Source organism: Labrus mixtus, chromosome 15 (genome assembly GCF_963584025.1).
Source record: "Labrus mixtus chromosome 15, fLabMix1.1, whole genome shotgun sequence".
In the NCBI taxonomy this organism is placed as follows: Eukaryota; Metazoa; Chordata; class Actinopteri; order Labriformes; family Labridae; genus Labrus; species Labrus mixtus.
The window spans coordinates 21462802-21479461 of record NC_083626.1 but is presented as its reverse complement, the minus strand read 5'-3'; the positions used below and the strand labels follow the sequence as shown (position 1 = coordinate 21479461).

At 38.6% G+C, this 16660-nt stretch overlaps 1 protein-coding gene across 1 annotated transcript in view; it reads left to right on the top strand.

Moving 5' to 3' along the window:
* The window catches only part of LOC132989745 (metabotropic glutamate receptor 4-like), a 177313-nt gene extending 160925 nt beyond the window's left edge, over positions 1-16388 (top strand). Inside the window, exons 8-11 of the mRNA XM_061057563.1 lie at positions 2763-2899; positions 4649-5584; positions 9439-9685; positions 13005-16388. Coding sequence (XP_060913546.1) covers positions 2763-2899; positions 4649-5584; positions 9439-9685; positions 13005-13054 — 1370 coding nt within the window. The 3' untranslated portion in view covers positions 13055-16388. The remainder of the gene's footprint in view (positions 1-2762; positions 2900-4648; positions 5585-9438; positions 9686-13004) is intronic.
* Positions 16389-16660: the final 272 nt, after the last annotated feature.

Below are 16660 nucleotides of genomic sequence, written 5' to 3'. Positions count from 1 at the left end.
GCTTGCAACAAATAAACCTAATTGAAAGCTGTGTTTAAAGTGTTGTGATTAAAGGCTGGCTGTAACATCACGTTTTAACAGGGTCATTTAAGTGTTCCTGTTTTCATGAGGTTTTATTACAGACTGAATTTGGACATAACTTCAGAAGGCACTCAGTCACAGGGTTATACATTATGTATACGGTGGAGCAATTTGCTTAGACATCACTAACAGTGATTAAGCCATGTCAAAGGATTCTGTGGCTGTTTGTTTGCGCATAGATGGGCAGTGGTTCAGCATACAAGAATGAAGTTGTCTTTTTCTCTGGTCAGACTGAACTGTCACATTGGACTTCATAATAGGATTTCAAAATAAAAAGCATTTTTACATCTAGTAATGTCTCTTGCTTGTAGAGGGGAACCAGGACTATTAGGCAGAGGAGCAAATTTAGGAAATGCTACAGTTAGAGACATAACCGTTCTTGAGGTCAATGTCATAAAAAGGCTGAAAATGTTGAAAAGATAATCAACCCCAGCACTGTCCTTAAGTATGCCCAATTGAATGGCTAATAACCATGTAAGGCTTGGCCTCCATTAGGAGAGAGGAAAGACAGCTCTGATGTTATTTCCAAATGACTGTTTTGAATTATAAGAAGACCTGAATTTTTACCTGAATTGATAGTTTTGGAGTAAATGCCATAGGCAAAGACATTTTATTTATTAAGGGCACCTCCAAATTACTTAAATTCAAAAGCAGAATCCAAAATCTCATTTTGTGGAGTTTTTATATAACAGTTGTATTCACATTAGATTTTTCATAGCTACGGCTAATGGATTAATGGAGTGGAGTTTTTTTACCGTGACACCCTGTAAATGACTGTTTTGTTTGTTTGAATTAGTGTGTGCTTTTTTAAATAATAAAACAGACAGAACATTTCATTTAAGAAAAAACATGAGCAGGCTTGGAGTTTCAACTACAGTAGCAGACTCCCACTGCTGAAGACTTAAGACAAATTTGATTTTTTAGGATCAGAAAAAACTTAGACAAATTCACCCCCCAAAGATTCAAATGCAATGGATAATTATAAAAACTTTTTAACATTTATGTGAGTCTTATTAGTGTGAATGTTTGTATGTTTTAATGTTACTGAGCCTCAACTAAAGGTAGTTTTCTGTCACTAAGTTTTTTTGAATCTTGAATATTTTCACTAGTTCCAATCTGATATGAAATTGTATATTATTATCAAAGAGCCTGCACACTGCACAGATGTCCCTGCCACCTCCTCAGAGTACAGTAATGTACTGTAAATCTAGTAGTCGAAGCATAACCAAACTCAGTGTTGTGAACCCCGCCTAGGACAATCAGAGTTAAATTAACAGATAATTGTGAACTCCAGTTTAGCACAATTAAAGTCAAATTAACAGGATATTTCACTGACCGTTTCATTTTCAATGCACTTGGTCAGACCTGCAGCTGATTGCAGAATGGTTTTTTTTCCTGACTGCATGGCTTTCATTCTAAAGAAAATATCTTGCGCAGGGTTTCCCTAAGACTCTGATCAGGTTACTAAAGAGGAAAGTTGTGATTTTTTTCCTGGTGTGCATGAAACTTGCACATGCAAATTTAGTGGTTAAACTAATCGATAAAAGAAATCAATTTGCTAAAAACTTAATTCCCTGTATTGCTGAGCTGAACAGGAACGTTTTCATAATTGCAAGAATGCTGGCTAAGGTTTAGATCTACCCCTTCCAAAATAAAGCAGGATGCTGTTAATGCATTGAAAAAGTCTGGGGTTTTGATCAGACCTTTGACAAGTACACATAAGCAGAATGGGGAAAAGAGGTCTGTTCTCAAAGCCAATAGGTTCAAACTACAATCAACAACAATCGATACTCTGAACTAATGAGGTAAGAAAAAACTTGTACAAAATGTTCCTTTTATTGTTATCAAAGCGGTGAGTTTGGTCACTACTTGTAGAACATGAAAACCTCTTTCACAAATGGGAGACTGGATATGATGCATATCTCTTTTCTGTTCTAAAAACTGTAGTCTTACCTATTTGATGTAGATCTAGATGCATCTGCATACAACAACCAAACACTTCCCGCAGGCAATATGAAAATACATTTTTAGCTGCCAGTTAAGTAAGGGCATTTTTTTTCTTTGCACTTTTGAACCCACAATTTAACATGTTGCAGGATTGCTGAGTATTAAGGGATTGCAGTGAAGCCGGGAGAGTAAATTTTGTTGGAGCAAATAGACAATGATGGGGATGCTATTAATGGAGCTTTCCTCAGAGACACTGTGGAGCGCTCTCGTCACTAAATCTGTGAATCCTGGTTCCTTCAGAAGACAATTTCATAACAAGTTGTGAAGCGGGAATGAGGTTTGCCGGCTTTCTCAGAAACAAGCAGAAACAAGAAGCCGAAGGGCGAGGGAGAGAGACCTCAAAGTGGTAATCGAAATCAGTGCTGTCATTCGTTAGTGCTCGGAGTGGGGACCTCATGGATAACAAGCAATGGAGCAATAAGCATAATCAAGGCGTGTGAAGTGATATGGGAACATGAACAGACAGCAGGCCCTGGCCCTCCTCAAAGGACCAGGACAACATGACTGTCAACATCTATTTTGTTCCCATCATTAACACCATAACAGCATTGGCTAGAAATCCCCCTGCAGCCTCATTTCATCCCAGATCATTTGAAAAGATGTTCTGTTTTATCCAACTATTAAGTCCTGCCTGAAGGTTAAATTCATGTTTTCCTTCCTTTCTTCTTCTTCAGGAATTGCTGTAACCCCAGTGGTCTTCAACGTGAATGGAGATGCTCCTGGCCGCTATGAAATCTACCAATACCAGATCACAAGCAACTCGACTGAATACAAGATCATTGGTCACTGGACGGATCAGCTCTACTTAGATGTATGGATGCTTTAAAGATTTCTCTACATATGTCTGAAAGATTATATTTGCCTGACCTTTCTTACAATCAGTAAAGGAGTTTGTGCTGGCCGTAACTCTGGTTATTTACATCACACTTTGACAGCCAGCAAAAAAGGATTAATGTAATGTAGCATATTTGGCTGTTCAACATTATGTAGCTATTGAAACCATTTAGTCCTGACAAGAAAACGCTTATACTACATGGAATTTGACAACAATCTTAAGCTCAACAAAGTTTTTATTTTATGCTTCCTAACCCTTTGAAAATTATTTTAAAAAGCAAAGAAAAACTTTGAAGAAGAAATGTTGTGCCCCCTTTATTCATCCATTATTCAACTGAAGTGTATATCTCAAAATATCAGATTTTCTTTTTGTTTATTTTTCAATCATTATATGTGACATTTAAAGACACTCTAATGTTGCCAGGGGAAACTGAACTTGATTTATTCACCTCATAATAACTAATCACTGCCATCACAGGTTTTGTGTAGCAGCTTGTTTATGTCATTTTTTATAAGGCAACAGTCGACAGAACAACGTAAATAATAAATGATCTTCTTCCTGGTTGACTTCAGATTTTACAAACAATTGCGCTGACGGACACACAGGTCGATTCATAGTGTGTTGTAGGCCTACTGTACATCATTTTTCGGCTTACAATTCTGCTTGTGTAAACAGGTCTGCAGGGGTAGAGAGACAAGCATCTTTTTGCAGTAACCTTATTTTGCCTCTTATCATCATTACACAATACAGTCATGCACCAGTTTCCTCTCTAGAATATACATATGCATGGAGTGCAGAATCAGTAATGTTGCATATGTTTACATCAAAATGCTTTGTTTTAAATGACAAATATTGTGAGTAACAATGTGTATGCAAAAGATATTTGTTGCTATGCATCATTTGTACAACATCCCCTGGGCTGTTGTGATGCACATACTGTAGGTATGATATCAGATTGTTGGAGACATCAAGGTCCTGACTTACTGCTGCACACAGATCACCTCATCAGCATTGCCTGCATGGCAGAAACCTCCAAGGAAAACAAAAAATATTGCATGCAGATCATTTTATACACAAAACCAATCATCTAAACCATCCAGATGTTGATTTGAATAATGAATATAGCTGAAAATTCTCTATACCCTGATGCACCCTGTTTTATTTAATACAGCCTCTTAAAATCTTACATTGTAATAACAATAAACAACCTCAGTGTAACAGCACAGGCACATGATACTGCATTGCATTGTGTTGAGACTGCAGTACCTCACAGCTAGACTCCATGTACTTATCTCTCCTCCAGTAAGTTCAACATATATCTGAAAGTAATTAAACTGCAAAGTTGTTTCCTGTTTAGTTATAATTCCATGAGTTCGCACAGTGATGTGCTGATAAAACGACTTTGGCTTTCATGTGGGGAATATCCTATTAACAGTTAGTTCATTCAATCATACACATCTGTGTGTCTAAACTAATCTGCCAAGTGGTAATTACATTGTGTCGTCAAGTATTATGCAGCACACTGTTTAATATGTAACTAGTGGAACAATAAGTAGTAAATTGTGTTAATGTTTCTGCTAGGCTGGCTTGCAGCATTATTTATTTATATTGTTTGGGATTCAGGGGTGGGAGTAAAATAAGTTTTTGTATGGTGTTGTGGAATAAATTGTTAAATTGCAACTGTTTCTCCACTGTTATACGTTCCCCCCCCCCCCCCCCCCCCAGACAAATGAGATGCAGTGGCCAGGTGGAACACAAGAAGTCCCATCCTCGATATGCAGTCAACCCTGTCGTCCTGGGCAGCGCAAGAAGACAGTAAAGGGAATTCCATGTTGTTGGCACTGTGAGAACTGCGATGGTTACCAGTATCAGGCAGACACTTACACCTGCAAGATGTGCCGCTTTGATTTGCGGCCTAATGGGAACCACACTGGCTGTGATCCCATTCCCATTGTCAAGCTGGAGTGGAGCTCTCCATGGGCAGTCATTCCTGTTCTAATCGCTGTGCTAGGAATCATGGCCACTCTGTTTGTGGTCGTCACCTTTGTACGCTACAACGACACACCTATTGTTAAGGCTTCGGGTCGAGAGCTGAGCTACGTGCTGCTGACTGGGATCTTTCTGTGCTATGCTACAACATTTCTGATGATCTCTGCCCCTGATGTGGTTATCTGCTCCCTGCGCAGGATTTTCCTGGGCCTGGGTATGAGTATAAGCTACGCAGCGCTGCTTACCAAGACAAATCGGATCTACAGGATTTTTGAGCAAGGAAAGATGTCTGTCAGTGCCCCTCGTTTCATCTCCCCAGCCTCACAGTTGGTCATAACCTTCAGCCTGATATCAGTGCAGCTCCTGGGGGTGTGCATCTGGTTTGGTGTCGACCCATCACAAGCCATCATCGACTATGAGGACCAGCGCACAGCCAATCCCAAAATGGCCCGTGGGGTTCTGAAATGTGACATTTCAGACCTGTCCCTCATCTGTCTGCTGGGTTATAGCATGCTGCTAATGGTTACCTGCACAGTCTACGCCATCAAGACCAGAGGGGTTCCTGAGACATTCAACGAGGCCAAGCCCATCGGCTTCACCATGTACACCACCTGCATCGTGTGGCTCGCCTTCATCCCCATCTTCTTTGGGACTTCACAATCAGCAGAAAAGGTAGGTTTTTCAAATGTGTTGGATTCATGCTCAACACTTCTATCCTGTTTTTTTTTTTAAGTCCGTACATAATTACCTATGCAGGCTTGTATAGTTTGTACTAATAAGCACAGTATGGCAGCGACCCCATTTAAATGACTCGTACATGTTTGATGTCAGTCGTTTTATATTCCCAGTGTTCTTCATTGTGAGCAAAATGGCCCCTTAAATATTTTGTTGAGTAGCATCATGCTCTGGTGTTTATGCAGCTACCATCCATCATGAGATGATGGGCTTTGTGCTCCACTGTGAAAATTACAAAGCTTTTAGAGTCGACTTGTGAGAATAATTCACTCACCTCAAGTTTGCCTGGATGTGTGTTCTTTAATTGTGTTGTGTACAGAGTAGTCAATCACTGCACATTCAGCCACACAGAAAAAGATGACGCGTCTTTGTGAAGAAGTAGCATAAAATTACTGGCTGTTGATGTTTCTTGTCTAAAGAATGTGAAGCATAAATTAGCTCTTTCAAGAGCAAATGTTTAGGTAATTCAACACAGATGTCCAACAAAGAAGCAGAGTAAGAGACTTGCAAACTGCTAGCAGCTTTAGTATAGGCTATAGCTTTACTCAATAAAACTTAGTAGCAGCAAAAGTATGTATTAAAATGCACAGCGATGGATAAGTGTGCATTGGTATTATAGTCACAAGCAAAGTGAAAGTAGAAGCCACTGTCTCCAAAAAAAAATGTTTCTTTGACAAAGCTGTGCAGGGAACCAGAGGCACAATCTTGTTGCAAACGAGAATATTAAGAACAATTGCTAAAGTAGTATGTTAGGGAGCAAATAATCTTCTAAATTACTAATTTTACATTATGATGACTAATTGCCCATTAACCGCTTTTGATAAATACAACATAAAGTACAATTAGAGAATGATCTGGAGCCATTTGCACAGTTTTTCCTCTCAGTATCAACCTGATAAGTTACAGAGGAATACAGTTACATTACAAAGATTCTCAAGAAGTGAAAGAGGCTTTAGTCGTGTTTTAACCCTTTTCTTTGCTCGGTCTACCATGTTCGACAATGCAAAGAAAACTTTTCATTGAATAAAATGCAAATACTTTTAGATTAAGTTGCTGTTGCAAAGGATTGAACACTGATCCTGAGGGATTGTGGAGTGTTTCGAAAAGAACACCTGAGCTTCAGAGTGATATCCTGTCAACTTGTTAAGCATTGCATTGAATGACTTCATTTAGGGTTATAAGAGGGATGTAGACAGTTTTAACCATAGTGTGGCCAATAAATGAGTTACTCCTTGCATGTAAACACAGCCAGTGGTGAAAGGCAGCCAAATAAAATTTATCTCTGTTCTACACTCAAACCTCCTCCAGTGAAGATGAGATTGATAAACAGAGAGGGGCAATCCTTCTCTTCTCACAGGGTTTCAATCAGATCCAATTGGGGCTTAGTGAGATCAAAGAATTGTAAAGTCATACTAAACCATGAAATATGATATGACCCTCAACCATTTAAAGAATGCCTACAAATCTAACAGAAACAAAAGTCTTTGTTTTTTAAATATCATAAAATCGTATCGGAAAATCATTTTACAAAAAACATGCCATTTTTTAATGACCTGCCATGATCTGTCAAATATTGCATTGTAACATTCCAATAAATACAAATTTAGCAGTATACAATAATACCAAATAAACTCAAATCTTCTGACATGACACAGATGTTACTAAAACAGTAATGATATCTTTCTAGAATTGAAATGCCCCAGTAAGCCTTGACAGTGTGACAGGCACTGAAACTGAAGCAGCTACTGACATCATTCATTTCTAAATCTACACCTCTGCTTTTACTTCTGTGACATAATCATTTCCTAGTCTTTCGTTTACATTCAGAAAATTCCAAGCCAATATGTTTTGGGGCAAGGTTTTGGAGGAGCCAGGAAAACGTGTTAACATGCTTTGCGTGTAGGTTGGGACAGCTCTGGCAGCTGCTGTCTGGACGAGGGATTTGATGCTTAATGACTAAAAAGAGCCATGCTGCATCAGAGAAACCTCATAATGGCTAAGCCTGCTGTGGTTTCGCTCCCCAGCCGTGTTCCCTCACTGTGCCGATGGAGCAGATTGGCAATCATATCGGCGTGTCAGGGAGAATTTATGTCACCAGGGCCAATGGAAGTGGACAAGGGTCTCGGCTCTCCTCACAGAGTGACTCCTCTCTGTACTCCAGAGGGGGAGCAATATTGTTCCGAACTCACCCCAGGCCACGTGTAATCTTCTCAGGAGATTACAACAGTCCCCCTCCATCACCGAGGAATGCTCATGTTCTGCTTGCACTGTGATGGAATACAATGCCCCCTCACTTCTATTTTGCACTGACATTTTTCCCCCCCGGACTGACATAGCTTGAGGAGGGTAACTTACAGAGGCCTCTCTACAGTTACAACAAAGTATATTTCTCAGTCACTGTAGGACAGGTCGTGTAATCGATCTTATTTTGAATATTATTTTACCTGTAGTATGAGTTTCCCAAATTTACATAGCCCCAAAGAATAGTCCAAAACATTATTTAATACATATATTGTAAATTGTTCATTCTTCTTATCGCACTTGGTGTTCATGATGCTGTAAAGGCTTGTAAAATCATCTACAAGCATCTGGACATGAGAAGATTGATGTTGCACAAGCTCACATACAAACAACATATGTCATGATCCAATGTTGGGAAACATAATTCATGACTGTTGACATGCTAGTGGCTCAAGGCGCTGTGGGCTACTCCCTGTGACAAGCGACTCAGTCATTTGTGATGTCTGCAAATGTAACGTCAGACAACACCTCCAGCAAACCTTTATGAAGGATGTCTGCCAGCTGTGATCCAGCTGTAAGTCTTTGTTGTGTTCATAAAAGTTTAAGGGACCTCGGCAATTTTCATCCAGGAGTGCTGTGAGTAGGACCACTAATCAAAAGTTTTATGCACTTTTTCTATCCGTGAAAGTTCTACTTTTCTTCCTGTTTTATCATTGCATCCATGGATCTAATGTTAACATTTCATTTGCAAGTGTCACTATCACATATGATGTACCTATTTTATTCTTTACTGCCACTGCGCTGACTCGTTCTCTACATCACCAAATCAGAGATGGACTTTGCCCGAGTTCGGGGACGATTATCGTAAATGAAAAATCACTTGCAGGCCTTTTTTTTATATGCTGTAGGATGTTTCTCTCTGCTCCGCAGTGGATGCCTCTAGCTATATATCTGCTACCCAGCTGTGAGAAACAGCTGTCACTGGCTTCAGAAAGCACACAATCCGTATGCTGTTGTCTAAAACCTCGGGGTAAAAAACCTCTATACGCACACTACATAGACACCCATCAGGGGGCACTTCTATTAGTTGTACATCATAAATAAACAAACAGAGCAGTGACAGCACAGCTCAGGAGTGATGAACCCAGCACTTAAAATGTTGTGACTATGTGATACAAAGTAAAGTTCTCCTACAGAAGAAGCTGTGATTTACATGAGATTACCAAAGTAACACATTGTCTGCTCTACACGCAGGACTTTAAAAGCCTCAGCAGCCTATTGAAAGTAATAAATGCTCTGCAATCACATGCTCCAGAAACCATTCTTCTTCCTGCAGCTTTATTAGAAAATCAGTTCTCAGAATATAATATATGTATTTTATTTCCTTAACGGTCTGTTTTCTATACATTTAGGCTTTAGGTGGTACAGACTTCATTACTTTGGGATCAGCCCAACCTTAGATTTCAAAACTATAACATCAGTGTCCTTCGGCCAATGAGGCTTCAACAAATGATTTTTTTGTGTGTGTCTGCATCTCTTTCATAATACAGATGTACATCCAGACAACAACTCTGACCATCTCTGTAAGCCTCAGTGCTTCGGTCTCTCTGGGAATGCTCTACATGCCCAAGGTCTACGTAGTTCTCTTCCATCCGGAGCAGAATGTACCAAAGCGCAAGCGCAGCCTGAAGGCTGTGGTCACCGCAGCCACCATGTCCAACAAGTTCAACCCCAAAGGAGGCCTGAGGCCAAATGGAGAGGCAAAGTCTGAACTCTGTGAAAGTCTGGAAACACAAGGTTGGTATCATGCCTGAGGTAACAAGAGAGAGTAAAGAAAGAGATGTGTTACAGTTACGCTTGAGCAGTAGCTGATTTTATGCTGACGTATCGAGCTGTTACAGTGAAGAATAATAGCAGTAATAGAAAACACATGTCTCGTCTGAAATAATGAACTTCTTTTTATGAGAACATAATTGATGGCAGTGTTACTTTGCACTTCAGCAGTTCGGGAAATTAGTAAGCCTTACGTGGGCATACAATAAATTAGGGTGCCAGCTAAAGTGATGTTGTACAGAGGTTTCTTTTTGAGCATGAGCCATTGCAGATGACATTACTAAACTTTGTGAATAATTACAACCAACTGGAGTGAATTTTAGTAACTCATAGCTTATAGAGGATTAGGGTTTTGCCCATTTTCAAAGATAGTATCAGGGATAACTAATATTAAATGTTTGTTTGACACAGGTTTCCTTAGTAGAAAAAGTCAAAAACACAAAGTATTAGAAAAATAAATAACTTCCCTGTTTCATCAGGATAGAAACCGTAGCCGAGTACATAGAAAAGAAAAACACCTCCATTCTGTCTTGAACTCTCACCACACTGGATCCGTGAATCAGGCGGTGTGACAAGGTGCCCACACTATCCTGATTTTGAAAGGGAGGACAGAGATGTGTTGCTCAGTGTTGGAAATGAGTACATTTCAATCACAAACAAGTGTATGAGTAGGCAGTTCCCTGTGTGTGGGTGGTCTTAAATCCAATCAAGCAACCCAACATGTTCTGATTGCTGAAAGTCCTGGTTTTGTACCCTGACAGGCTGAACAGTATAAGATGATGTGTATTAGGACTGAAAAGCCTGTGCCCACACTTGCATTTCTGCCTTTTTCCAACCTCAGAATAAGACGGTTGTATCTTCTCCTTTAATAGAGACATGCTGCTTCTCCCCTTCTGGTCTGACCTGTGAATAACAACTACTCTTTGTGCTTTATGTGTCAGACTATGGTGAGGGAGGGGACCCTTGTGAGGGACTTTAGACAGGTAACCCGATGAGACAATAACTTTGCCCTTTTATAATCTGTGACCACTTTAATCCTGTTTATCTCTGCTAATGTTCACCACATCATTCATGCCTGCGGAAAATATGCACTAAAGCATCCTGGCTGCTCCTGGCCTGAATACAACCCCCTCAATGACTCAAGGCAGTAATCACACCCTCACATATCCAACCTTGACCAACACACATGAACTTGGACAGCGATTACTGGTTTGTGCTGTAAAGTGGCCCATCAGCATGGTAAAACCTGTTAATGTGCGAAGATGACACCACTCTGCCTGAGTGCAGGAGACAAGCGATATGTGTCCCATGTGTCCCCTATAATTTGTTTCCCTGTTGACAAAGGAAGAAATTTGCGGTAATGGGACAACAACAACAATAAGAGTGAACAGAAAAAGACAGATGGGTCTTCCAGCTCCAATTCTTTCTGGACCATCTATTCTTTATCTTGGCCTTGCAGCACATAAATATTCAAATAAGGTTAATTTATCAATGCTTCTCTTGGATGAGATGCTTTGGATGAAATGTGAGCATGCCACCCCCATTCACACACCCCACATGGCACTGACAAATATACAGAAACGTTTACCATTACACGCAGCACTTTTGCCCCGACTCAGGCTTTCAGCTGGCTTCTGATTGGATTCATCCCCTCTGACATATTCAATCAGCCAAGGCTGCTGTCGGCACATTGGCAGATTGGTAGTTTGATTACCAGCACCAAGCATGCTCGCTGAGGACAGTTTTATTAGACAAAAAAAAAAATCGACACAGTCGCACACTATGACACTTGCACAGGGACATATGTGTGCATAGAAGCATGTCTGCACACATACACGGGTCCTGTATGTTATTAGTCATATCTGACCAGCGGTTTGGGCTTGTTGCGCTCCCTGTGGTCTGCCCTAAGGTCATCTGTCGTATCTGTTTTACTCACAGCTGATATTAAATTCCCTGAAACATGAAACGACTTTTAAAGAATGATGAGCACTTTTATCAAACATTGATGTCAACACTTGTGGTGCCAAGTCAGATCACATACTGCCTTAATTGATTTTAACATCTAGAACACCTAACAATTCAAAGTATGTATGCACTGACTGCTGCATGCGCTGCTTGGTGCACAGAGAGATCTCAGGTCTTTGCATGTGGTAAAAGAAAAACTTGCATTTGAATGAGTACAACTAAATGTCTACCACCATTGTGATCTGCTTGGGGACTCTGTCAAATTCACAATTTAATGACATAATCAGCTGCGAGGAAAATATTCTGACAAGTTTCCCCTAATTTAATGAAAAGTACTGATAGCAAGTACTTCAATTGATGTGACTATGACTCCCACAGAGAATAAGTCTGATCTGCATTACTGTCTTGACAAATATATCATGAGGATAATGTTCAAATGTCTGCATAATAAAAATGTAGAATATTCTACAGAATGACTCAACTATAACAATCAATTGCGTTTTTCCCCCAACACTATAACGTTTTAAACATATTTTCTTTAGAACTCAAACAATTAGTTGATCGTCTTATTGGACAATTGGCAGAACATTATTCAGACACATCTGATAATTGATAACTGTTTTAGTCATATATACTGGATTTAATTAGTATTAATAGTAAATATTATTATGTTCAAGCTTCTTTATTTCTTTGTTTTGGCGTACTAAATTTCTTTTGTTTGGTTTGATAAAAAAAAAAAAAAATCAACGTTTAGGTGTAATTTAGTTTAAAAATGCTTTAAATGTGGTGAGTGTGTTTTTGGAGAGGAGTGTCCTGATATAATCTCAAAGATCAGTAATTGGGCTTCTAAGTTTGATTTCATTTGATCCAATAACGATTTGATCCAATTTTTCCTTTTTGTTATACATTTAAATTACTCAATGATTGGTTGATTATTTAAAAAAATTAAGACAAATTAAATATTGAATTTAATCATAAGTGACACACCATACCCTTTTTTTAAATTATTATTTAAATGTTGCATCAACATTACAGTTTATTTTGAACCACCATGACAATTGTACTGTCTTCAGTTTTGACACATTTCAATTTACATGAAATCCAATTATAAAAGATATAATTCCTGTAAAAACAGTTGATAAATTGCATTCTGCTATGATTGGTTTCACCTGTGCTGGTTTGAGGAATTCAGCCATAAATAGACCCCGCCTCCCATTATTCACACATGCTCTGGATGATTACTTTCTAAAGCCTAATTGAGTCTCAGACATTGCATTTCCTAACCCTTGCCTTCTCTCTCCTGTGTCTTTATTTACAGCGTTGGCCTCCAAGCAGACATACATAAGCTACAGTAACCATGCCATCTGAGGAAGAGACGAACAGTGGAATCGGAGCGACGGCCTGCCTGAGGAGAACTCACCTGATTATGGGAATACTAGGGAAATATTTGAGGACTTTGATGCATCTACAGCAGAGAGTACTGGGGTGGAAAGATGGGAATTTGTCATTCCATAAACAGAAAGGGATGTCTTATTTTTCTAGAGAATCAGGAAACGGCTTGAATGCCAAATATGAGGAAATTTGAAGATGGAAGGAGATGGGAGATGCAAGGGAGATTGGACAGTTAAATTTCCTCTTCCCACCCTTTCTAAGGCACATGTGAGCGTTGAGTTGTGACGTTTCCAGATGCAGGCAGAGGGAAACAGCTGGAGACTACAGTACGTTTTCCTTCTGAAGTGTATAGCACACGATTTCAGTTCTCTCTGAGGTGCTTTTTGTCTCATTTCAACAAAAACAAGGCAAAAAGTATTCTGTTGTTGCTCAAGTGAAACTCAGTTGAGTGGATAAAACAGTTTGAAAATAAAGTCATTATTTTTGGTTACTGGTATTATTGGGGTTGAAAGCTGCAACTGTTCATGCCTTATTACAGTACATTAAGTATTTCTTCATGAACTAACCATATCGGAAACATCGCAAAAATAAAGCAGTGGGTCATCCCAGATTTCTTTTATAAATGTTTCATAATGATGATGATGACGATGCAATCATCTTGACAAACCAAGTGTACAGTCCCAGAGCATGCTTGTGGGAGCATCACGTGTACTGTGCTGTGTTGTCAATGTCTATGGAATGCAACATTTGTCATAGTTGTCATTCACAGTGGAGATGTCATATTGGACCATTACCCACTGGGTTACCCTCTGCTGAATAAACTGTAATTTCAAACACTAAAGGAGCAAAACTAAAGACAAATCGCCATGGAATACCTTTTATAGTTTACACCACACTCCATAAATGTCAGCAAGGATGTGAAGACTCATCGATGCATACTTCAAACATCCCAGATTTATTGGCCCTTATTTATCATGTGCTTGTTGAAGCCTTTTCAAGCTCATGCTGTTGGATGGTTGTGAGAAATGCAAGTGTCCATGAAAGCAAATAACTTCCATCTTAGCCAAAAAAAAAAAGATACTATTCTAGACACAATAATAAAAAATTGGCAAATGGAGTTCCCTCCATTAAATTACAATATCCACTTTATTGCATACTTCGTTTTCTATAGGTGGTTATCTATGTTTAAATGGAAAGAATTGAAAAATAGTTTTGTTTTTTATAGCAGTTAAGTTAAAATAGCATTATATTCTGTCACACAATGCTTGGTTTTTGAAGGAAGACAACAACACATCAGTCAGTTGGCAGATGTGCTATTTTTAAAGCTTGATGGTACAGTATGACGGATCAAAAGGACAGGTTTCCACTGGGCTCTCCAGTGATTTGTGGAGGATGTACAAGTATTCTGTGTTCCTCACAAAGACTGTTTCCCACAGACCTTATTCTCTTCTGGGTCATGAAGTTTTGAAGCTACAGTGGAAATGATTAATGAGAGTTTTAATTGTATTTTCGGGAGAAAATTAGGCTCGCACAGCTACTCAGCATGAAGACCCATTTGGAGAAGGTGCAAGCTCCCTTTCATCACAGCTAAAATGTTCAGAGATAATTAGGTTGATGACATGAAAAGAATTTCCTCGGGAGTGTTTTACCTTTGAATAAGCAACCGTTTTAAGGCTAAGGCTATAGCCTGTGAAGATATGTCTATAAATTCTCCTCATTTATTGGAACACTATTTTAGTGAACGTCAGACATTTTTTTTATTTCATTAGGCCAAAGCGGGCTTTGTTCAAATTAACATCAATAATGCAACTGGGTCACTTATATTGTGGAATCCACTGAGAATGAAGAATAAAGGCTGCAGCGATATACAGCTTTAAGCTTTATTTAGGGAATTTGGGGTTTTGGGCCCATACAGATACTGATTGGTTGAGTCTTTAGTCATTTCCTGACAAACAGTGATTGCATTACCTAATCCAAACTTGGGAGGACATTATTTTTCCCTGGATGTAATTTCAGTTGAAAATGAAAATACATTTTCATTAAACAGCAAAGAATGAAGAAAACCTGTGACTAAAAATGAAGACATAAGAAAAGGCCAATTCATCTAAAATTATATTTACAGGTGGTCAGAAGCATGATTCCAATAAATTCAACATGCTGTTTTGTAGATGAGAATGTGCAAGTAGTCAGTTATTTGTAATATTGTTAATACATGGTACCTCAGGTTTGTACTGTATGTCTATGCTGTTCCGCCACTTGGGTTAAAAAAAAAAAAAAAAAGTAGCCAATGCTGTTTCTTCCCTCTGAGATACAAACATTGATTTTACACAATTTAAGTTACAGTCTCTCATCTTTAGATCAAGATGGCGGATGTATACTGTAGGTGTTTGATAAATAAGGGCCAGTGCCTTCATTCTGTGCCTCATCGTGTCCATTAAACTACATCTGCCATCCTTCCCATGGATCCTTGGTGTTGTTTTTGTTCCATCCACTCAAATGTAAGGAAACATGGACTCGGTGTACAATTAATATAGGATATGTAAACTCCATTTCTGTCTCCAGTCGCTGACGTATTTTCTCATTAAAAAGTAACTCTGGAATTTGTTTCATTAAATGTTATCCTGAGAAATGCAAAAATATGTATGTTGCATGTCAAAATTCATAAATCATGTGAACAATGAGAGGAATTTGTCCAGAAGGAAAACTACTGCAGAGAATTATAAATGACTAATATTCTGGTTGAAATGATTCTCTCAAATCAAACAAAAGGTGTTGCAGCAAATGTTGTTTTCTCATCATTTGATAAAGTATTGTTTGTGGGATTGTTTGTATTTGTGAATATGACCATTTCCTTTTCTTTTTTTTTGACACAGCCCCCCTCCTTTTATTTTTCTAAAACACTTTGTCTGTGTTACAATAGAATATGTAAGTGACGACTGAAATTAAATGGCAAGTTAATGTACGTTATAAAAATGAAAGATCATGTCTGCTTTATGTACTGAATTATTTAAAAAAAGAAATACAAAAAAGAATTACAGTGCCTGGATATTTATGAATTCTATAGAGAAAAAATAAAAATGTGTAGAGCATGTTCATTTTTATACAAGATATTTCTAATTAAAGACTGTTTTGCTAATAACCTGTGGATGTTTTTTCTTTAAAGGAATGGTTCGTTACTAAGACAAAACAAATTTAAACTTTAGTGGTCCTGAACCCTACGTTGAAGCTCGTTAGTGTGAAACTTTAGTTACTTAGCCTTGTGTTATTGTTCGGTTGCAGCACAAAGATGTTAAGTTCAGTTTTACTAGTAGAGTGCTAGAATGTTTGTTACAGTGTTGTCTCTCGTTTGTTATTGTCTCTGAACAGATAATAACTTTAACTGTTTACTACAGTTAATGCACAAACAGCAACTAAACGTATGTGAAGTTAAAAGGTCGCCTAACAGAGTGTGTTCTGTAAAACAGGTGGGCATAATAAACCGAAGTTTCGGCCCACACCTTTACGGTCAGCTCAATCCCTTAATGTCTTCATTTGTCAATTTAATTTTCACATGTAAGGATCATATAATTATGTTGTTTTTGT